A 25122-nucleotide genomic window follows, 5' to 3' on the forward strand; every position below is an offset into this window, starting at 1 on the left:
TGTGAAATAGACGGTGCTTATGGTGCTTAGTGTGACGTAGTTAAGTGTGAGTTGTCAGATCCTGGGAGAGCACCTCACTGATAAAGTGTGACATAAACGGTGCTTATGGTGCTTAGTGTGACATAGTTAAGTGTGAGGTGTTAGATGAACACCTCACTGACACAGTGTGACATAAACGGTGCTTATGGTGCTTAGTGTGACATAGTTAAGTGTTAGTTGTTAGATCCTAAGAGAACACCTCACTGACACAGTGTGACATAAACGGTGCTTATGGTGCTTAGTGTGAGGTGTTAGATCCCATAGTCACTACAGTGTGAACGGTGTGGTGCTTAGTAGACCTCCATAACCGGTGCTTATGGTGCTTAGTGTGACATAGTTAAGTGTGAGGTGTTAGATCCTAAGAGAACACCTCACTGACACAGTGTGAGACGGTGCTTATGGTGCACTGACACAGTTGCTTAGTGTGACATAGAGTGTTAGTTTTAGATCCTAAGAGAACACCTCACTCACAGTGTGACATAAACGGTGCTTATGGTGCTTAGAGTGACATAAACGGTGCTTATGGTGCTTAGTGACATAGTTAAGTGTGAGTTGTTGTCACCTCATCCTGTGACAGAACTGTGCCCTTACTGACACAGTTGTGTGAACACACTGACACAGTGTGACATAAACGGTGCTTATGGTGCTTAGTGTGACATAGTTAAGTGTGAGGTGTTAGATCCTCTGAGAACACCTCGCTGACACAGTTTCACATAAACGGTGCTTATGGTGCTTAGTGTGACATAGTTAAGTGTGAGTTGTCACATCCTGGCAGAACACCTTACTGACAAAGTGTGCGTGACAGATCCTGGGAGAACACCTTACTGACACAGTGTGACATAAACGGTGCTTATGGTGCTGAGTGTGACATAGTTAAGTATGACTTGTTAGGTCCTGAAAGAAAACCACACTGATACAGTCAGATAAATAGGAAGCATGACTGTGTCCTTGATTTACTTGCGCTGCAGTGTTGGCCCATTCCAACTGAAACCCGGCGATATGAGAACATGTCTGTCGAGCTTCACAATGCCTGTTATGTAAGTTTCCTGTTTTTTTATGACTTGCGTTGCAATCTTTCACAATGTGTCATTTTAATAGTTCGTTTTATAAACCAATTTTCAAAGCAATAGCAGCTATGTGTTTAAATGTCCATTGAAATATAAGGTATAAAATTGTCTAAGCAAAACCCGGTTTATTGTTCCACAACGACGGACAACCATGTTTTATCGATGATGTTATAACAGTGCATCTATTACCTTTCTCTCTAATCTATTATAATTCCACGAGGAAGGCTTGTGTTGTAACTGAAATTAACATCTAACTGATTACCTAACTGCAAGCACTACTCACAATCACTCTTGGGTGCAGTGGTTGCAAACGAATCTAGCCTTGGGATCGCGAACAATGTCAAAACCTGTTTTGCAGTAATTCATGATATGATATATGTTCAGAGTATGAGTAAGTATCGTATTACCACCACCACCATCATCATCATCATCATCATCATCATCACCATCATCATTATCATCCGTCTCCCAGTATTTACTATACGTCTTGTAGCAAAGGACAGGAGCTTAACAAGGTTATTTTTAGAAGTATCGTCCCCGAATTTCGAATGTGACTGATCATGTTTCACTAATCGTTCGGGCTTTGTTATTGTTGTTGTTGATTAATGGTTGTTGTAACAATATTTCATACCAGACCAACTGTTTCAGAACTCAATGCGTTAATCGATAGTAATGAAGCAAGCCACTGTTCCAGACTTGATTATTTACAGACTGTGGTAAACACAGATCCAGTATTGCGACATTAAACCAAAGTTTCGTCAGTCCCAGACGCATGTACAGAAACAAATGTTTAATAATACTTTGACATTACAGTTTATTCGGAGATCACCATACTTATAATCTTATCATTCAGCAGTAACATCGCCTCGCTTCGTCTCACTGCCCTCGGGCGTTATGTGTACTACCGTGTCCGGTTCGCTGTCTGTAGTAATGTATTAAGTAATAAGTTACAACGTAATCCCACTTGTGGCCCTGAAGTATGCCTGATTTTAACGTACACAAAAGTTCTATTTTTGAAACTGGTAATTCGATATTATCAGCACATTAAGTTGCTCACCCATACTGAGGGATAATGCCACGGTGACCAAGATCGTAAAGATATGGGTTTAGAGTTACGTAACCTGTTTGTCTCAGGAGACGAGTAACCACTGTCATGTGGCTGGAATATTGCGTGCGACCCTATCAGACACACGGATATATGGAGTTACGTTACCTGTTTGTCTCAGGAGATGAGTAACCACTGTCATGTGGCTGGAATATTGTGTGCGACCCTATCAGACACACGGATATATTTCCTGCTAAGCCATGAACTCTGTGATGGAAATAAGTATATTATTATAATGTCGTTTTCACAATATGTTTAACAGTCTCGGGGAAGATTTTGGTGGGTTGGTTGATTTGTTTTTTGGCGGTCTGTAAATAATCCAGTCTGGACCAAACAATCCAGTAATCAAAAGCATGCGCATCGATCTACGCAACTGACACGCGATCAGGATGACACGCGTCAACCAAGTCAGCGTGATCTTCACGGGTTTATCGGACCACCTGATCCCGTTAGTCGTTGTTATTGATTATATGTGGGGAAAACTATATAGCAACAAGCACGGGTTGCTGAAGATCAATTCTTACCCGGATCTTCACGGGTTTATCATAGTTTAATTTTGTTATGCATTTATGACGTTGCATTGCCAATGCTCACACAATTAATGACGTACACATATATGTGTGATATCCGGTTACACTGCAACAGGTGTCAAACGGTGTTGATCACGCTGCGAAACTGTTGCCACGTGTCTTTTCGCTCCCTCGACGGGCTTTAAGTGCTGATTGTGGCGTAAAACAGCATGAAATCATCGACAGTATTGTTTCCGTCTGGAGTTATATCCCAACATGCGATCTAAACTTTCTGATCACATTTTCAAACATGGCGGCATCAGTAGCCATATTGGAAATGTCTTTTGTCTCTGTTACAAAGTTATCACTTCATGCAAACTTTGCAGTGTTGGGCATATCTAGTTTCCCGTCATATGAGGTGTAAAACAAGGGTGCCTGTTGTCGCCAATCTTATTCAGCCTATTCATTTAGAGGAAACAGAATCGGATCTCCAAATACTGCTTGACTTCCTTGGTAGCTGATGAAGGAGCAGGAATTAGCTCTGAAACGTTGTATAAAGAAAATATATAAAGTTGCTATCCATAAAACGTGTGATGAACTCCTTGGTAGGTGATGTGTAGGTAATTGCGCTACCTGCCCCGACTGCCGGCGTCACGTCGTACAGTCGAGCACCGTTGTCTCGATATTCATGGGACCAAGAAAAAATATCGAGTTATCCGAACTTCGAGACATCCGACCATTGCCGTTGTTTGGAGTTACTGCCGCGATTATTGATGGTAATATATAGTATGTGTGCTGCTCAAATATATCTGATATTATGTGCGTTATGTATACTATGTTGCAATTGCATGTATCTACAGCACGGACTATCTGTCAGTGAAATCTCGAGATTTGACGGGGACCAGTTTATGTGCCAACGAGTTCTGGTGTCCCAAGAGCAGTGATATTGCTGGAATAGTGCTAAAAGCGGCGTAAAACCAAACTGTCCCCTGCCTCACTTTCAGCGGCGTAAACCAAACTCACTCACTCACTTTCACAAAGTTATGGAAGAACGACGTGTAATCTTATTGTGTAAGCACGGAATGGAGGTCACTGACGTTTACTAACAAATAAAACCAAAGTGCACGGGAAATGGTGAGGGAAAAATTTGGGATTCGAACCTACGATCTGTGGATCCTGCCGCGACTATTGATGGTATTATATAGCTGTGTGTGAACTGAAATCCTCTACCAATGTGGTCACACACTTTGTTGAACTCCATATACAAACAGACCATTTCCTTGAAGCAGGCATTTCTGGTGTCCCCCGCAGTGATATTGTTGGAATATTGCTAAAAGCGGTGTAAAACCAAACTCACTCACTCACTTGAAGAAGGGGTTTGGATGGCCATATTTCATCACGTGACTTTATGTTACTATACTGGAGCCCTAGAGGAGGCATAAATGAAACATACAACTTCATGGATGACAACTTCTTATTTAATGCATAGAGCGGCGTTTAGATGTAGCTCCTTACATCGTTATCAAGCTAGTAGTCCATTGCATTATGTTCACTTTTAATTTTTCGTTCAATAAAATTGGAGATTTGTTTCTCTGTGTTATTTTACACTCTTTAGGGTTTACTTTCTACAAAAAACAATGTTTCCAAATTTTTTTCTCTTAAAGTGAATAAAACTTCATTATAGTTGGCACCATGAAGTTCCTTCCCAGTTGTGGAAGCATAATCAGTTGTAGGAGATTACTGCCGTATGAGTTGTCTCCCTTTGTGACCCTGTCCTATGAAGTCAACATGGCAGTGATGACTTGCGAAACAGGAAGAACTTGTAGACAATTTTTGTGTCTAAAGGATGGTACACAGTGGATATCAAGCATGACTTGAAGGTCAGTATAACAATATTTTCAAGTGTTGACATATCTCTCTATATATTTATGTCAAAATGCTACCAGTGACAAAATAATGTCATCCATAAAGTTGTATGTTTCATTTTTGAGTCACCAACTTCTAGAATGCCGATCAAACAATTAGAGGAGGCATGGTCCTATGACACAAAACGTCTGTTCTAACACGTTGTTTTTTATCTTTAAAATGCCGCGATGATACATTCGCTCCCTTCTGTAATTTCAAATAATGGACGATTGACTTGTGTTATCAATAGTTTGCATATTTATCGTCTGGCTTTCTAAGAGCGATAACGCGACAGTTTCCCTTAGGAAAACAATATTTTACCAACACTGGGTGATTGATTTTCAAGCATGATACTTTAATGCTTTCATTTGACAGATGGCTGATTTGCAAGCAATGCAGGTATCGTTCGATGGCTTTCTACTGCTTGCATAACAACACCGTTCAATAATGAATACACTTCTTTGTCTTTTTTCTAACACCGGTTATGCTGAAACAACGATCACTACAACATGACGACAGCTTGTTCAGTACGTGCCGCATCAGTGTGACGTCAATCAATCGATTACTCTCATGAAATATTGATTGATAGGTTATATACACCAGTGACGGAGACCGCCTCCGTGGTGTAGTGGTTAGAGCGTCCGCCCGGAGAGCGGAAGGTCGTGGGTTCGATCCCCGACCGCGTCATACCAAAAGACGTTAACATATGGTACTTGTTGGTCCCTGTCTGGCGCTTGGCATTAATGGGTACAAACAAGGACTGGTCGGCTCGGAGTCAGTATAACGTGTCTGAGTGGGGTATTCATGCTTCACTGGGCTAGCACTATAAAACCAGCAGTCTGGGCTAGTACAAGCAGCCGCACATACACATACACACGCATGCACGTCGTCATATGAGCGAAACATTCTCAAGCACGACGTAAAACCCAATTTCACCTCACCTCACCTCACCTCACCTCACCTCACCAGTGACGGGGAATCTCGTACCGTCAGACCTGGTGGCAGGCGAGGAGTCTCATGTATGACTGTAATGTTGTACGTATGTTTTAAATATTACTTAAACTTTGAATTTATATTTTTAACAAATACTAGATTATATGTCCAGTAAAAGCGGCGTATATTTTTAACAAATAATAGATTATATGTACAGTAAAAGCAGCGTGTATTATTAACAAATAATAGAACATATGTACTGTAATAGCGGCGTAACGTAATATCATTTAAGCTTTGAAATTATTTTTTTATCATTAACAATTAATACATCATATGTACAGTAATAGCGGCGTAACGTATTATTATTTAAACTTTGATTTTTTTTTAATATTAACAAATAATAGATCATATGTACAGAAATAGCGGCGTAATGTAACTGTGAATCACGCATGACTTTAACAACACGTGACAGATGTACTTGTCAGTTGCATCAGGTGATATATCTACCTGTCGTCACAGACAACGGAGTGTCGAAATGTCCTGTAATCCTGGCACACGCAATTATATCATCTGTGAATTCAGCTGAGGTGATTTTGAAACTGAATGTGACTAAGCTTACAAATAAATGACTGATTAAATATGCAAACATTTTAAGCAGCTCTGTGTTGATACAGGCGTATCTCTCAGATCGCCCCCGACGTGCTTCCGTTTGTTAAAATGAGTGCGGAAGAATGATGACAGCAGGAACAGTTGAACTAGCAGTTGGATGTTTCCTGACAAGGCCGAGTCAGGAAGTAGTAGAAGACGTTGTGCAGTGTGTGTGTGTGTGTGTGTGTGTGTGTGTGTGTGTGTGTGTGTGTGTGTGTGTGTGTGTGTGTGTGTGTGTGTGTGTGTTTCTCTCTAACAATGTGTCTATGTTTGTATCTGAGTCTGTCTGTGTACACATGTGTTGGTTCTCTCTCTCTCTCTTTCTCTCTCTCTCTCCTCTGCAATATGTGCCCCATATATATATATATATATATATATATATATATATATATACTACTGTACGCTCGGTATTATATCACTTTCTTTATATATATATATATATATATATATATATATATATATATATGTCTGTGTACAGCTTGCGTTGGTTTCTCTCTGCAATATATATATATATATATATGTGTGTGTGTGTGTCTGTAGATATGTGTACCCGTTTGTGTCTATGAGTGTCTGTCCGTGTGTGCGTGTTTACGTTTATGTGTGTATGTGTATGTGCCTACATATATATGTGTGTGCCTGTTCGTGTATTTATTGTTTGTGTTTTATGCGTGTATTGCTTAATGCGAGTTACATCATGTGTAGCAAGGACATCCTCTCGTCTCAACCATGACAAGGCGATACACTGTAAGCGACAACGCCCATCCACCGGCAATCTGGATCGGCCATAGCAATATGAATATCTACCTATCTCCCACGGTTTAGATATTGAAGCGTGACTGATTAAAGGAGTATTTAACGATGACTCAGCATGTATGCGTCTTTCACATCTTTTGGTACAGCCTTCCTAAGCGCGCAATTAGCTGTGCAGGCTGCGTCAAGAAACCAGTCTTGCCACAAACCTGTCGCTTCTGATCCCGGGTCCTAGTCACTGGTTACTATGTCATGTATCGTGTGATAATTATGTCAGTAGCCCATTTCGTGCGTTTCAAAATTGCGGTAAATGTCTTACATTTTCTTTGAAACGCCCCCCGAGGACCAGTAACAGTTGTCGTTAAGCCAATACACTTTACACGCGTGTATAGATATATTTATAGTCACCTTACTACTTGTAAAGGTTGTAGGTATATTCCTTTCATCGACGTCTTTCACTTGAGGATGGGTTCAGTTTACCTTCAGCTGTTGAGTATTGCTGACTCATGGTTCCGTGGACTAGGTGTCCTCGATCTAGGACAGCTTGAGGCTGTATCATCATGATGTTAGAGAATTATACTCAGATGCAATGTATAATATATCAATTTATAACTGAATAATTATGACAATATGGACTTTGTATCTACCCACTGGTATCATTCCAATACAGTGCCATCCTTTTTTCCCCTTTTAAACTGTTGCACGTCTTTATAGGTGATTAAAATAACCAGGATGTCCGGAACTTGATCAATATTTGAATTAGAAAATAAGAAAAGTGTTATAAATTCAAACTTCAAGTATTTGAATTTGCTAAAAGAGCATATTGGTGTCGGTGTGTAACCCATGAAAACAATCAAATACTTTCAAAGAAATGAGTGAGTGAAAATTGAAGCTGTCATCGGCAGTATTTCAGCTGTATCGTGACTGCTTTAAAAAAGGAAAGATAATTAAGAAAATGTAACTTATTATTACATATATATATCACATTGATGCGTATGAAGTACATACTGTTGATCACTGGATTGTCTGGTCCAGACTCGATTATTTACAGACCGCCGCCATATAGCTGGAATATTGCTGAGTGCGGCGTAAAACTAAACTCACTCACTCACTCACTACAGCTTAGTCATTGTTAAGCTACTTGATATCGGTTTTACTCGACAGAGCGGGTTTGTGTACGTGCGGTGTGTCACAGATATCACGGTCTCATGCAATATTAATTCAGAATATAATGGCATTAGAATGACTTTTATAAATTACCCATTAACGATTCTTTTTCTTGCGTGCACTGGCGCGACCATTCCTGTATGTAGCCAATGGCAATGTTCTATCAATAGCTGACTCAGAATGAGTTGGCACAAATTCAGCACAATGGGAAGGCTCCATTAAAGAACCTAAACAACGATGGTGGTGAACGGAGCAGAACATTGAATGCCTGGAGTGTTTATCTGTTGGATTATAACAGCGATCATTCTCCTCAATCCCACTTTGGCATATAAAAGAAAGCATTTTATTCGATACTACGTCGATCTTGGACCTTCAGTGCACATTGGTACAGGTGCACATTGGTACGTTAGAAATCAAGGTAATGTAACGTAATCTAATGGCATTGTTTGATTCGTTACAAACAATAAATATAAGTATTGTTATTGATTCCAAAGTGCCTTGTTTTTGTCATGTTCTGAATGCTCTGTTCAACTATGGGCCATGTTCTGAATGCTCTGTTTACATTCCGATAACATATACATGTAGTTGATTGTTTCTCTTTCACAAAATGGACGTATTGGTGAAAGCGTATATCCAATTTTATAAAGTAATTGACTTGTTGGTAGGATATCGTGAATATTTTATGTTGCAACATTTCAAGCCTACGCTTCGCGGACATTTATTTGCAAAACTGTTTTAAAATTCCAGTCATTTTCAATAAAATCACTCTGTAAAACTCTTTACCATTTTGGAAAGCTTGGCAAGCGAACAAATTTTGAGTTTATGTTTAGTGTTCGACCATATGTTCTTATGGCTCTTTCCACCTATTCATACCTTTAAAACTTTAGTTTTTATTGAAAACGTTTTGGAAAATGTAACGATGTAAAAATGTTCTGAATGTTCTGCGATGGGCCATGTTTTGAATGTTCTGCGATGGGCCATGTTTTGAATGTTCTGCGATGGGCCATGTTTTGAATGTTCTGCGATGGGCCATGTTTTGAATGTTCTGCGATGGGCCATGTTTTGAATGTTCTGCGATGGGCCATGTTTTAAATGTTCTGCGATGGGCCATGTTTTAAATGTTCTGCGATGGGCCATGTTTTGAATGTTCTGCGATGGGCCATGTTCTGCGAATGTTCTGCGATGGGCCATGTTCTGCGAATGTTTTAAATGTTCTGATGGGCCATGTTTTGAATGTTCTGCGATGGGCCATGTTTTGAATGTTCTGCGATGGGCCATGTTTTAAATGTTCTGCGATGGGCCATGTTTTGAATGTTCTGCGATGGGCCATGTTTTGAATGTTCTGCGATGGGCCATGTTTTAAATGTTCTGCGATGGGCCATGTTTTGTTTTAAATGTTCTGCGATGGGCCATGTTCTGCGATGGGCCATGTTTTGAATGTTCTGCGATGGGCCATGTTTTGAATGTTCTGCGATGGGCCATGTTCTGCGATGGGCCATGTTTTAAATGTTTGGGTCATGTTTTTAAATGTTCTGCGATGGGCCATGTTTTTAAATGTTCTGCGATGGGCCATGTTTTGAATGTTCTGCGATGGGCCATGTTTAGAAATGTTCTGCGATGGGCCATGTTTTGAATGTTCTGCGATGGGCCATGTTTTGAATGTTCTGCGATGGGCCAATGTTCTGCGATGGCCATGAATGTTCTGCGATGGGCCATGTTTTGAAATGTTCTGCGATGGGCCATGTTTTGAATGTTCTGCGATGGGCCATGGCCATGAATGTTCTGATATGGGTCATGTTCTGAATGTTCTGCGATGGGCCAATGTCATGCTCTGAAATGTTCTCTGCGATGAGTCATGTTCTGAATGCCCTGTGATAGGTCATGTTCTGAACGCTCTGCTCAACAATTTATCATGTTCTGAATGCTCTGTTCTGCGATGGGTCATGTTCTGAATACTCTGATCTGCGATGGGTCATGAACTGCCTGACTCTGTAATACTCTGCCATGCTTCAGGCACTGATTAGTTATGCTCTGTTGTGCGATGAATCATGTTCTGCAATGGTTCGGACACTGCCCAGCAGCTATGCTCGGCTCTGCGATGGGTCAAGCCCTGCCCGATTCTGTTCTGTTCTCCTGGATGTCATACACTGTCCGTCTCTGTTTTGTTCTGCAATGGCTGTCGCACTGTCCGTCTCTGCTCTGCTATGTGCAAAGCACTATACTGCCCATCAGCTCAATCACCACCTGCTGCGGAGGATACACTCCGGTGTTGGACGATGTCAGGTTCATCCATGAACGGAGGGGTAGCCAAGATGTTTAAGTGTTGGCTCGTCACGCCGAAGACCCTGGTTCGATTCCCCACAGTGGTACAATGTGTGAAACCTATTCTGGTGTCCCCGCCGTGACACTGTTGCACTATAGCTAGTCTGCCATACAGACCCTGAAACAAACACATCCACGAAAGCCCACGCAAGTCTAGATTATGTGGCAAGATTTCCACAGTTAGAAAGTCTCAGGGCTCTTTTTCATTATATTTTTATTTTTGTATTATGAACTGTTTTTGTCTGTAAAATATGTTCATTTCAGAGGTTAGTTGTTAGTTAAACTATCGCGTAATACTAAAACCCCACTCATTCACTCACTCACTAATCCATGAACGAACTGCAAGATCTTAATCGTAATCGTGACAACAACAAACAAAAAGGTGAATGAGTGAATATGGTTTTACGCCGCTTTTAGCAATATACCAGCAATATCACGGCGGGGGGCCAGAAATGGGCTTCACACATTGTTCCCATGGGGGAATCGAACCCGGGTCTGCAGCGTGACGAGACAACGCTTTAACCACTAGGCTACCCCACCGCCCCACAACAAAAAAGAAAATAGACAAGGTACAGATGAGTGATGAAAGGGTCCGTTTATCACGCAGAAACCTGTGTTTGGCGGCCAACAGGGTATGGGTGTTCGAAGCCAGGTACATCGATGACCCAAGCTAGACGACGTCGACCCTGTTTCCCGCCCTTTGTCTACATATTAGCATATTCCAAATTCCCATTTTGTCGCTATGAACACAAATTTCACGCGATACGTTTTTTTGGTGAAGATGAATTGTAATTAAACAAATATGACATGTAAAATGTTTAGATTTGCACTGTCAATAACTGATTCCCGATAGGTTACGATGGCATAACGGGTTAACAAGTCATATATTGATAAACAAACTTGTTATATAATGCGGGTTTCGACGACTAAACTAAACGTGTATTGTGGTCCGGTAATGGTACGATTCCAATTCCACCCCGCCCCCCAACCCCCTATCCCATCCTACGTTCAGTCCCTTCGGAACAATTCATTCAAAGTTGTTTAAACTTCACCATTTCGTCATTATCAAACATGCCACACGAAAGACGTGACTTCAGATCCACCCGCACTATATTTAGGCGAGAACCAGGAACATATACAGATATCACATTTCAGATCCTGGTTTAAGCAAACATACATTGCATGATATAGGTATATCAAATTCGAGTCTATCAGGCCAGCCCCCACCTGTAAATAATTCAGAAACTATATTTTTGTTGGGGTGAATTTGTTTCCGTCCATGTTAATATATTTTTGGAGGTTGTCTATGCAGGTACAGCAACGTCCGGGTAGCCTATGGTTTTTTTCCGAAATGTATCAAAACCTTGCTTGCTGTGTACTAAGTTAAATCACTGGCTGGCTCAAATTGTCAAATCGATACTGTCTTTGCTGATACAGCCATGCAAGCGATATCGATTATATGTAACAATGTTATGTGGGAGTATGGCGAATGAGTGATACAGGTGTATCTGTATTATATTTTTATCTTCAAGCTAAATTAACGTTTCCCCTGATAAACCTTTACCTACAAAAACATATGCTACGTAAAGCAAAACCATCACTACACCTACTCTCCGCATGGACTGGCAATCGCAGTAGTCACCATGGTAACGCGCTACACAAACTGGTGGCCAGGAGAAGGCGTTGCTCATTCAGCTGTGACTCGCCGGGCAGACGACACTCCATCTGCCGAACTGTTTGACGAAGTGGAGGGCGGCAATATCTATCGGTGACCCGGGAGCGGTCGGATATACTACTGATCCACGAAGTATGAATTAAAACGAGACATGCGCACGGAGCTTGGAGCTTCTTACATGTGTGAATTGTGAAACATTGTACACAGCTGGGTCAACTGCTTCACCGCCGCTCGTTGTTCACAGAGAGGGTTGACAAACACCGGAGCTCTGTCACACCAGGAGAAAGCGTGGCCATCGCCGGTCCTAGTTTTGTCTGCGGGCGTGCCTACACCAGTAAAGTAAGTTAACTTGTGGACTTTACTTTTGACGTGCCTGTTGCAATGCGGAAGTCATGGGTAATCAGTGGTTTACATGACATCTATTATCAGGGATATCATATCTATACTTCCGTGTTAACGGGCTTGATCAGGATTTCTACATCGATGTCTCCCCTGGCTCTGCGTTGTTTAACTGCTATATAAATTTAATGAGGTTTGACTCAATGCTTCAATGAATGACTAAGCATCTTCAGTCAGCTTCTGGACCGACCACCTGATGCTTCCTCACCTGACTGTTAAATCGACATGGCTTATTAGATTAGCGAGTCTGTTATAAATGCACGATTTGGCAGACCTGAATCTATATATATGACCTACTTTAGACATTTTGTAGACGCTGTATGTTAGTGACTTACCTACTGGTAATATTGACAGCTTGGTTAGGACAGTTACTCCGAGAGGTGGGTGTTCGCTTGTCATGCCTCGGAAACCGGTTCGATGCCCACATGGGTAAAAATTGTGAAGCCAATTTTCACTGTCCCCCGTTATGATAAAAACGGCAAAAAGCCATACTCACTCACTCACACACTCACTAACTCACGCACGCATTCACTCATTCACTCGTGTACAAATGTCATACCTGGATACAAATGCTGTGACATGCATGAAAAAAGTCATTGCATATGTATGTTTACTAATATCATTGACGGCTGGATTGAGAACCTTGGCTAAACTTGTAGTTGTAGCAAACAAAGTGGTGTTTCAAAGACTTGAATGCACCTTTCTAGGGCTGCCAGTTTATACGAGCCCTGTTCTCCAGGGTCCTAGACCCGTTTGGAGCGTAAGCGAGATATATGTTTTCTACCTGTATTGACTAGCATTAGATACACCCCATAAAGGTCACTCACCCTCACGCTGGAGAGATCACAGACGCAAATACTGGAAACACCGATACTATCTTTTCTCTTTCTATGTAAAGTAGGCCTACTCCGAATAGATTATGAAGTATTGCCAAATAGGCCTGAACCTTTATAGATTCTACTCCCTTGGATCGCATGTTAGATGTACCTATTTCAGGAATGCTTTTAACATTCTGGTGGTTTTTTTATGTCAATGCATAGTATATTAATGACACAGTGTCTGATAACTGTTATCGTTACTCAGATGGGGCGGTGGGGTAGCTTAGTGGTTAGAGCGTTCGCTCGTCACGCCGAAGACCCGGGTTCGATTCCCCACATGGGTACAATGCGTGAAGCCCATTTCTGGTGTCCCCCCGCCGTGATATTGCTGGAATATTGCTAAAAGCGGTGTAAACCTAGACTCACTCACTGACTCGTTACTCACAAAACTGTTTTACTGTAAATGCGGAAGTATTGACTTTATTAACTGTACACCAGATATTCATTTTCCTAATGTGGAAGTAATTATGACGTGGTTAAGGCGTTGGCCATTTACCTGGCTACCACGTGTGAAGTCGATTACTGATGTCCTGACCTGAAATACTACTACAATGGGAGTCACAGCTTAATGATACGCTTATAAATATAACCGGTCCCAGTATCTCTGTCCAGTGATAATATTGCTGATCCGAGTATATATATCCCATGAAAAATATAGCCAGTCCCAGTATTTATATCCCATGAAAAATATAGCCGGTCCCAGTATTTATACCCCATGAAAAATATAGCCGGTCTCAGTATTTATATCCCAGTATTTAAATCCCATGAAAAATTTAGCCGGTCCCAGTATTTATATCCCAGTATTTAAATCCCATGAAAAATATAGCCGGTCCAAGTATTTATATCCCATGAATAACAGGCCCGGTCCAAATAAAAATTATATAGCCAATGATAAACATATCCGGTACCACCATATATCTCCGAAGATAATATATCCGGTTTCAATTTATGTGTCCTTTGATAAATATATTCGAACATATAGCCGGTTCGAATACGCATGTCTTATAATCCAAATATCCGATCCAAATAGCTGTGTCCAACGATAAATATATCCGGTCCCTTTGTCTATGCACTATCAGCAAAATTACGGGCCACTATATCCACCCTGGCAGCGGGGTGCCAAGGCTTGATATTAGTAGGTCTATACTATATGGATATTTTCCGTAAAGAAAGAAAACGAACCTGGTATTCCAGTATACGAGAGACATGTAGATATTCCTTGGCTGTGCACGACTTGATAATGAAACAATAAATGTGGATACAAAACACATCAGTAAAAACGTATGTGAATTCTGCAGTGCAACTGAGACGTTAATAACCAAGTAAAATATAATAAAGAAAGATAGCGATGCGTCAGCAAACAACGACATCGTGTTTACACGATATTCTGATGACCCGGAGCCCATAACAGTTAAGGGGTCGTCTCAAACGTAACAAACTCGATATTTCAACATACAATTGTACTCGCTGCTCAAGTACCATAGGCGGATCCAGAGGAGGGGTACGCACCCCATTTTTGTCCTGATAGTTTATTAAATGACCATTGATACACTTGTGAAAACGGCTGGAAATGATCTGTGCACACACCCACCCATTTCTAAAAAAGCTGTATCCGCCCCTGAGTACACTAGTCCGCGTCAGCTGAGGAAATAACAACGTTGGTTTTACAGTCAGTTACAAAGCAGTGTGATAAATGATTTAGCCTGATAAAGCATGTGCTGAACGGATTAAATATGTGAGGCCTCTCGATTATCTGAAGGCCGCCGTTGCTGAAACCATGGGTCTCATGCTGCTATTCAAGCTGCTCACGCCAAATCCCACCTCACTCTCATATCGGGTGTTATTCAGTCAACACCTGCCTGCCTGGTAGATGTCGCTCAGGTGGAGTTACCATAATTATAATATCAATAGAGTATAAGAACACTTGCTATGCAACCCACGACTCTATTCCGTGTGTTTCGTTGGCTATAGAGTTGGGTCCCCGTATCGGTTTCATCAGATCAACACACACCGTTGCAACATATGTTACATTTGGTATTACACTTTTCAGTACTTGGGGGGGTGAGTCTCATCCGGGATCGAAGAGTGGGGCACCTGTTCACCAGGACACAGGGTGAACTGTCCAACCCACTCAGCCATCGCGGAAAGAGTAATCACAAATCTGTTACATTTCACCATCATCTTTAAAGCCCTGTCCCTTACACATAGTTTTGTTTGGTTTGAAGTTGATTAAATGCTTCTCTCTTGGGGCGGTGGGGTAGATAGGTCTCGCGCGAGCATAATGTGTGAAGCCCATTTCTGGGGTCCCCCGCCGTGATATTGAAGGCATATTGCTACCAGCGGCGTAAAACTAAATTCACTCTCTCACTCACTCACTCACTCACTCACTAAATGTTTTTAGTAGTTACAGATTACGGTGTTTGTTCTCCTTGCGTTTATTCTTTGTTTATCGCGGGGCTCTGCAATATTCCAGCACTATGACGACGTGTATGTAAAAATGATCGAGTCTGGACCAGGCAATCCAGTGATTGACATAAAAAAGTATATATCGATCAAGGCAATTTTAAAGGGTGACATGTAAAATAGCTAGCCTGAGCACCCGATCTCTGTAGCCACCCTTCACGACAACATAGATTGGTGACAACAAATTCTAACCCGATATTTAACGGACACATACCCCAACCACCCAGAACAACCAGTTTTTTGCAACCGCTTCTAAACTAATTACCAACTGGTACATAACTCATTTTGAATGGGTATTTTTTGTAACGCCTCACCGAACACAACTTCATGAATAGATCCGCAAATGCTGAGTAATGATATTATGTAAACGCTGTGAGCCCTTCTAAAGCATTCATCGATGTTTTCATGACATGTCGCAGTGATATATTTGTAAAGCGGATATGCCCTTGCGAAAGTCATTATGCATGTTTTTCACGGCAGATGATGTTACTTCATGTTCTGTGCACAAAGCTTGTTGTCTGAACGGCAATTTGTGCAAGCCCTTTGAGCAACAGAGCCCTGCAGGTGCGCCACTGTCGTGTTGGACAAGCTTTGTGTAGACATAGCCCCGTTCCACAAAGCGTTATGGGAGTTACGATCACCTTAGCGTTAAGACGACCGTAAGTCAGTATTACGTTAAGGGAGTTACGATCACCTTAGACCGTAAGTCAGTGTTACAGACGACCGTAAGTCAGTACAATCAATTACGTTAAGTCAGTGTGACGTTGTGGGAGTTACGATCACCTTAGTGCCGATAGGACCGTAAATCAGTGTTACGTTATGGAAGTTACGATCATCTTGGCGCTGAGGCGACCGTAAGTCAGTGTTACGTTGTGGGAGTTACGGTCACCTTAGCGCTGAGAGGACCGTAAGTCAGCGTTACATTTTGGGAGTAATTCAGTGTTACGTTTTGGGAGTTACGATCAACTTAGCATTAAGACGACCGTAAGTCAGTGTTACGTTATGGGTGTTACGATCACCTTAGCACGAAGATCGCTTTTGGAACGGGGATCCTGTCTACCTAAAGCTCGGTACCCGGGGGAAATGGGCTGTCAGCATCCTAGTAGTAATAATGCTGGTTGTAAGGCGCAACCACATGGATCGATGCACGATTGCTAGTATGCACGTCATTGAACCACGACGGTGACGGCCGTCGCTCATGTTAACTCTTACTGGATCTTCTGGTCTTGACAATCAAGGAAAAATCAAAACAAGAACCCTTGTGTCCAATTGTTGTTGGAGTAGTAGTAGTAGTAGTAGTAGTAGTAGTAGTAGTAGTAAAAAATCAACAACTACCCTTGCTTGTAGTAGTTGTGATAGTAGTAGTCGTATGTGGCCACCTGGTAGTAGTACTAAAACCCAACAACGCTTGATAGGTCCGGTTAGTAGTGCTACCTCAACTCGGCGAAGGTTTTAGAAAGAACGCTGAATGTCGATCCACCCGGTCACACACAGCCCAGTGACAGATGATACCAGTAGATGTGTACACGCGTGACTTGAACTGATTTTAGTAAGTCATATGAACTGTACGTCAGCTATTCAAATGCGCATCTCCAGAAACTTTTCTGCTCCATTAAATCAGTGCATCCCAGGAGCTTGAATGTTATCCTGAATACACAGCTGAATCAATTTGAATGGTTGATTCAAAGAAGCGCCATACGTTATTTGTAGGGTTTGGATTGTGTACCTGGATGGGCATACGTTGAGTTGGGATTCCAGGGTTGTATGCATATTTATCAATCATTATTATTGATTGTCACAAGAGCCGAGAAGGGAAAGCACAGGTTAGTTCCATCAGTCGTGACGGCCAACCTTTGCTCTGACTTCAATGAAGCCTCTTCGTGACACCTGTCTTCAAGGCTTTACCCAGTTTGTAACCATGTGTAAAACGTCACTGATCGCTTTCATAGCGAGGAAAATTCGAATTCATAAAAGAATATTACTGTAAGTAGTATTCCTTCACGTTAGAATTCAAACACATGCATCTACGTTCAGTAATAATCACAATATTCTGTTTCACATAGCAACGACTATGGGATGTTTTCAGGATTTTGTAAAGTTCTGATATGACCTTGATCTGTATCATTGAACAAAACCATGAAGAAATGTCTAATGGCCCTAACTGAATGTCATAGTAAATGCATCGAGACGCTACTCAAATCACAATGACGTAAAATAGTTACAAGATCTCACAGGGTCGTATAAACTTACAGCTCCACGTCTTTGGGAGAAGTTTGAGTATGTGTCAGAAAATGGAAGCAAAAAATGCCTCATGGAACGAAGCCCAGGCTCGGATCTTTATTTACAACGCCAGTTGCATGTCCTTATGTTAAAATGGACCTAGGAGAATCGTGACAGATCACTTGCACATGGCGAAGATAGCCTTATACCTGTGGTAACTCGTCACTTTAACATTGACAAGGATATAATAGTCACAGCCCTAACCTGAACAAAGCGATGTTTTATAGTGCATTTCATACATATATCGGGGCGGTGGGGTAGCCCAGTGGTTAAAGCGTTCGCTCGTCACGCCAAAGACCCGGGCTCGATTCCCAACATGGGTACAGTGTGTGAAGCCCATTTCTGGTGTCCCTCGCCGTGATATTGCTGAAATATTGCTAAAAGCGTAAAACTAAACTGACTCACTCACTCATAAATATGTCACATGGACTTGTTTATCTTTGCTATGTTGGAGCTGTCACGAATATGCGGGTACATGTACGTAGAGCCGTCTATAAACAAAGTACACAAAGCCCGCCTTAGCATGTGAGTGTTGGCAGTAGCAACCATTTCCATAACCATATAGAATCTCTGCGAAAAGCATTGTCGTATATGTGGACATGTACGCTTTGAAATGAGAAGACAGGTACGAACGCTGTTGGTTTTACGACTTACAATTGAAAATACTATTGTAGTCAATCCATTTGATGGCCGTAAATTACATTCTGCCTTTGATTCATTCTTCCAGTTGTGAAAATACGGGATTGTATCAATGGGAAATACGACGTCGACGGTAACGTTATTGATTGGTTTGATCGTTGGGTCGATATTCACCTCCACGAACGAGTACTGATAATCTGTCAGGATGAGGTGAACGATGATGTCGTGCTTTTCACACCTACCTGAGATGACCTCCGTTTCTTGTGGTCTTCACTACCAACAAACACGTTGTGAAACCTGCTCAACCATAACGCGTTTATCGCATTGATCTGCCCTAGTGGCACACATGTGTAGTAGGTGACTTGCAGTTTTTCCAAAGCTCTACCAGATTTGCACAGTCATGCGATGTTACAGCTGTGATGGCCTACTTCTTACATTATTAAACAAGTGTGAACTGTAAACCTTTTGTACCAGGGTCTCCTGCCACGTTTCTTTTCTGTTCGTTACTTTTTCCATTTGCAATTATCAAGCTTCATTATAACCATATCCATGATCGATACCTGCCTGGGGCTTCAGCACAGATGCATAACAAATTCCAAGTCGAATCACAATACCAAAGGCAAAGGAAACACATTCTGAGTGGAGTAATAAATTATGCATAAGTCATAAAATGCTATATTTATCTGACCCCTTGTGGATTCCCAGCGAGAAGAGGTCCACCAGCCACCGGTGTTGGTCGTAAAAGCGACCAAATGTATCGGGTGTGAGTCTCGGTGACTCCCTAAGAGGGCAACGGGGTGGAGGCATGTTCGCGTACAGACTGGATTGTTTACAAACCGCCGTCAAGTAGCTGGAAAAGTGCTGACTAAAACGTTAAACAACAAACAATGTATGTAAACTGTAATCTCTCTGATAGATAGCTCACAAGTACCAACAACCTTCCGACACAGAGTGTACTGGTGTATGTTTCAGAATACGTATCGAGGACAGTTCAAAAGGACAAACAAATCCTGTGTATAGCGTTTAACAATTCGGAAAACCTTTTTCCACATCCATAAGAGTGAGTGAGTATGGTTTTTCGCCGCTTTGAGCAATATTCCAGCAATATCACGGAGAGTTACACCAGAAATGGGCTTCACATACTGTACCCATGTGGGGAATCGAACCCTGATTTTCGGCATGACGATCGAACGCTTTAGGCTACCCCACCGCCCCACATGCCTAAGAAATCTCTGCTTTCAGCAGAGACGATTACTGATCTACTTTTATTGCAATACACACATGTACGGTGCACCCATAAAATAATTTAGTAGTCCTGGCTAATTGTCAGTTTGCGAGACGTTGCCCATTTTTATGTCACTACCATCAAACTACACTATTATTACGAAACCACCAAGCCCCAAACAACGACGACCGCGTTTGGAGCTGTCCCAAAGCTACGAGTGAGTGAATCAGTATGCTTTTTCGCCCCTTTTAGCAATATTCCAGTAATAACACGGACGGGGACACCAGAAATTGCACCCATGTGTGGAATCGAACCCGGATCTTCAGCATGACGAGCGGACGCTTTAGGCTACCCAATCGACCCATGCTATGACCCGTGCGTTTATTTCGCAACTGTATATGTTCATACAATTTAGATATTACTTATTTCGATACTTATGTTTTCTCACCTGTGTTGTTTGATTTCTATTCCAACGCACTTCTTCCAAGCACACCTAGCTATTTTTAAACATAGGCTATTTGTTTGTGACATTTAGACATCTAAATCACATAGTGTGCAACATGTTTTTGTCTTTTTCTGTGCCCGTGGATACAATGACAGAATAAGATGAGGCTTTGCTACTTGCTTAAACTTACAAAATAGATTTTAAAAATGCGTTTGCATTGTGTAAGTGACGGATGAGCGCAAACCGCGACGCAAATAGTTTTGTCGTCGATGTGTTCACATTCAATTCATGACATCCGACGATATGACTTGTTTGGTTGCTTGTGCATGTCACTATAAATATTTATTGACCGGTATCTGTTCAGTGGCATAACGTGACAGATGTGTTATTTCGTATATACTTTAATAACCTGGGATTATGGCCAGATATCAGGTGGCCCCATGACTGATGTGTATCGCACCTGTCTCACAACGCATCTTTTAGACGCTGATTGCAGCCATGGCACTGAAAGGACCTTGTTAGCGCCTGTCCCCATGTCCGAGATATATCATGTACACCACGGTTCACATATCGAGGGACAGGAATTGGTTATTGTGTAGTTGTAGTTCTAGCGCAGCTTACTACCTCGTACGATAGATTTTATCGGGTGTTTCTTGAAACCTTACACCTGAAAGGGGTCGTCTCAAGAACTGAATAGCTATTTGTCTCATATGTGTATGTGTTACATCGATATTTTATGCTGCATCACGGTACATACCAACTACAAGTCGTGACATTTATATTATATTACGGTTATGAATTTGCACTAATAGTGAATCCGATTGGCTCGAACAGAAGAACAAAATATACGACCGTTATATTTACACACGTGTGTCTTCTTATTAATTTATTTTTACTCACGTATGCCTTCATATTAATTTACATAGCCTGTGGAGGGTGTATTGGTTGTCTCCGAATCACAGTGAGAACGTTTATATGGGTATTAGTAGTCCATCACACAGTCTCAGAACTGACTATTTCCCTTCTGCCCAGCCTTTACTGTAATACAAAAGCCCCAAATGAAGAAAATATAGATTTTCCACATCTTCTATTTCACCGGTTCTCTTTTCCATCGTGAATGCAGTTAGCTGTTTCTATCAAAATTATATATCTATTGCCATAGATAAACATTAGTATGGCGTATAAACTACACATAAAGTAGGTGCGATGCGTGACTATCTGCTCAGCTGTAGTGAAAGTTAAACGATCCAAAGAAACGATACGGTTTCGAAACAGAAATACAGTCCATCTCGCCGTTGTGTCGAAGTTGAAGCGACCTACGTAAATACTTCGAGTCATCCGAGATTCGACACAAGTGCAAAATGATGACTTAAAAATGGGATATATGGAGGGACCAATCTTTTACTTCGAGACAACCGGTTCCCAATTGCGCAGATCGATGCTCATGCTGTCGACCACTGGATTGTCTGGTCCAGACTCGATTATTTACAGACCGCCGCCATATAGCTGGAATATTGCTGAGTGCGGCGTAAAAGTAAACTCACTCACTCACTTCGAGAGAGCCGTAATTCAAAACACCCAAGGTCAACACATCGGTGTTTGTTATAAAAGTATATACGACTGCTGTACGTTTGTGTTTGGATCCAACACAAATATGGACAATAACGTTAAATGCAACATGTAAGAAATTAACTTTCGTGATCGGCTCGTCATATTGATCTTTTTATGTCAGAATGGTTATGTCTGGATAGGTTTGTTTCTCTGTGTGAAATGGGATGATATGTGAATTTGTTGGTGCACTGATGATATTCTCTTCTGTCTGATTCCAGCCACCGCAATGAAAGCACAGAGGGTACAACAGCAGCATGACAAAGAAGACGTCCTGACTGAAAGTACGGAACAGTCAGGACATGTTTTCACAGTGGCAATCATCAGAGGAGTTATCGCCCTTACCGCTGCAGCGTGCGTGTACTACTACGACCCAATCCAGAGATGGACCAACTCTGCGTGGTACTGGCTGTTACAAAGTAGTCTTTTCAATTCGGTTTACTTCGAGAGCTGGTTAGCCACGTTTTGTTATGCAGTTCTTATACCTATATACCCCTACGCTCTCCATTACATGAAGTCTCTGAACAAATACAAAGTCCGCCCTTCAGTGACGTACGAACATCAGTCTATAGCAGGGATGCTACTTGACGCTGTTATCTACACGGCTCCTCTCATGCTCTTGGATACTTTCATTGTCAAGAAATACCACGGCGTTGACCCCGAGATTTGGGTCGAGAAGCGGAAGTCGTGGATCCAGACGACAAGAGCACTTCCGCTTGATCCGCCATCTTTCTCAGGGCTTGTGTTTGATCTTATCGCAAGTGTGTTGTTGTATGATGCGATGTTTTTCTTCCTGCATTTCGCTCTCCACAAGAACTTCTGGTTATATAAAACCTTCCACGCCCTACATCACGACCACGATGTGATGCACGCTCACGTCACTAACCAACTGACGGTAGGGGAGAGACTCGCGCTCATACTGTCGGCCAACTTTGCACTCAAGGTTTTCAACAGCCATCCTGTCACCAGGGCGTTGTTCGTTCCTGTGTTTATATATTTACTTATTGATAACCATACTGGGTATGATCTCCCGTGGGGCCTCCACAAAATAGTGCCGTTTGGAATCATGGGAGGCCCCAGAAAACATTACGCCCACCATTTGGAAGGCAAGAGACATTACCAGCCTTTCTTAACGTATCTAGACAATTTATTGGAAATGAAGCAGAAAAACAAACTTTTGTAACGATATGAGTTTGAACGTGTTATAATATCGTTACACTGCTACCGTGTGTCATATGTAATGTCTCTTCAGGATCCGCCTATCGTGGGTTTGAATCCCAATGATTGGCCTTGGTTTGCCACTATACCCGTGCGTGTATGGTATCATCACCATGTTAAACGTCTACGACCTGCGACGTTTTGGGCTTTCATCTCACAATCAGCTGACAACGTGATACGACTGTGATATTGCTCAAAGCGGCGTCAAAGCCAACTCACTCACACTTCACACTCACAACGTTTAACAGATTTATCATATGTGTGTGTGTCAAGAAAGAAGTCATCGATTCTTGCTGACAAAATTATATATTTTCGTTTTATAGAAATCATTGTATATAGTATCTTGAATGAACAGTGACATATGCCTCAGGAATAGATGGTTTTTTTAAAACATTTAGTCCCGAGAGTCTGAAGAATGATATTATAACTAAACAGTGCATTAATACCGACACGCCACCTAATTAGCCAGGATGGTAGTAATGCAAGAGTGAGTACGTTTTCTACCAATCCAGAATAAAAGAATACTCTTTACTCAGCTCTGCTGCCTCTGAACTGCTTTTCCTACTTGATTAATTATATTTTTGACGAGGATTGACGATCCAGAGAAATATTTATTTGTGGTTTAACCACCTTTCATGTATAGTGTATAGGAAGATTTCGTGCCATAGTTTAGGGACGGTTGAGAGGTCCAGTGGGTAAAGCACTCGCTCGTCACGTCTGTTTCTATTCCTCACACGTTCAAAATATGAAGCCCATTTCTGGTGGCCCCCGCTGTGATGGTACTGGAATATTGATGAAATCTACGTAAATACTCACTGACACATAATTACAACTGAAATAAGGCAGTTTTAAGCGATGATCACTACACAATATTCCGCATCTACCAAGACTGCCTGTAAATAATCCGAGACCAGCAGAAGGTAATTTGAACCACATTCTACACTGATGGGGCACCATGAAACACAATCTGACAAGTGATCGAGCCTGACCACCGAACCAGATTACTCGGCTCTTACGACAAGCAATAGGGTGCTGCGACCTATTTAACATAGCCAGACAGAAAATAGAACAGGAATGGTTTTTTTGTAAGCTTGTGTATACAGTTATTTATATATTTTCAAATTTTTCATTTATAGCTTTTCTCCAGAGAGTATATATTACCTTCGCGTATATGCTTTTGAACAGTCAACTCTCATCGACTATATACCTATCGATACGTATACTTGCAGAGACGATCATTTAGCCTTATGTAAAATTATATGTTTGACTGCATCAGTTACACAATGATATCTATGTTTGGACGTTACTTCATGTCATAAACGTTTGGTATGTATTCGACACGTCATGTCATTAAATGTCCAACTGGGATGTTGGCCTATATTCACCGAAATAAAGATGATTGTCTTGCCATTGCATGTATTTGTGACCGATACCATCCGTCGGGCAAGGAACGCTCGACTTTAAGCAAACACTTTGTATCTTTACTATCTGACAGTGGGACAGAAACACATGCTTATGATATATACCGAATCGTGTTTTTAACACCCACCGACGATATCAACCAGATGAATTGCATAAAGACCTGCTATTTTGTACTGTCAAAAGTTGGAACGGTCATCTTTAGCACTTATGAAAAGACGTAATTGGTTTTAGGTTTAGAAAAGGCACCACAATGATGAACCAGGAGTGAGTGAGTATGGTTTTACGCCGCTTTTAGCAATATTCCAGCAATATCACGGCGGGGACACCAGAAATGGGCTTCACACATTGTACCCATGTGCGGAATCGAACCCGGGTCTTCGGCGTGACGAGTGAACGCTTTAACCACTAGGCTACCCCGCCGCCCC

The 25122-nt window shown here is 41.7% G+C and overlaps 1 protein-coding gene across 1 annotated transcript; it reads left to right on the forward strand.

Moving 5' to 3' along the window:
• Positions 1 to 12125: 12125 nt before the first annotated feature.
• On the forward strand, positions 12126 to 24685 carry LOC124260256 (cholesterol 25-hydroxylase-like). The gene is made up of 2 exons (XM_046694551.1): positions 12126 to 12459; positions 22279 to 24685. The coding sequence occupies exon 2, from the start codon at positions 22287 to 22289 to the stop codon at positions 23238 to 23240; it is 954 nt and encodes a 317-aa protein (XP_046550507.1). The 5' UTR covers positions 12126 to 12459; positions 22279 to 22286; the 3' UTR covers positions 23241 to 24685.
• The last annotated feature ends 437 nt before the right edge of the window (positions 24686 to 25122 follow it).

This window comes from Haliotis rubra, unplaced genomic scaffold (assembly GCF_003918875.1).
Source record: "Haliotis rubra isolate DU_JTF1 unplaced genomic scaffold, ASM391887v1 Scf10, whole genome shotgun sequence".
Taxonomy (NCBI): Eukaryota; Metazoa; Mollusca; class Gastropoda; order Lepetellida; family Haliotidae; genus Haliotis; species Haliotis rubra.

Bases quoted from the DNA above. Each gene is read 5' to 3' on its own strand.
- LOC124260256 (XM_046694551.1), top strand. From the start codon at position 22,287: ATGAAAGCACAGAGGGTACAACAGCAGCATGACAAAGAAGACGTCCTG.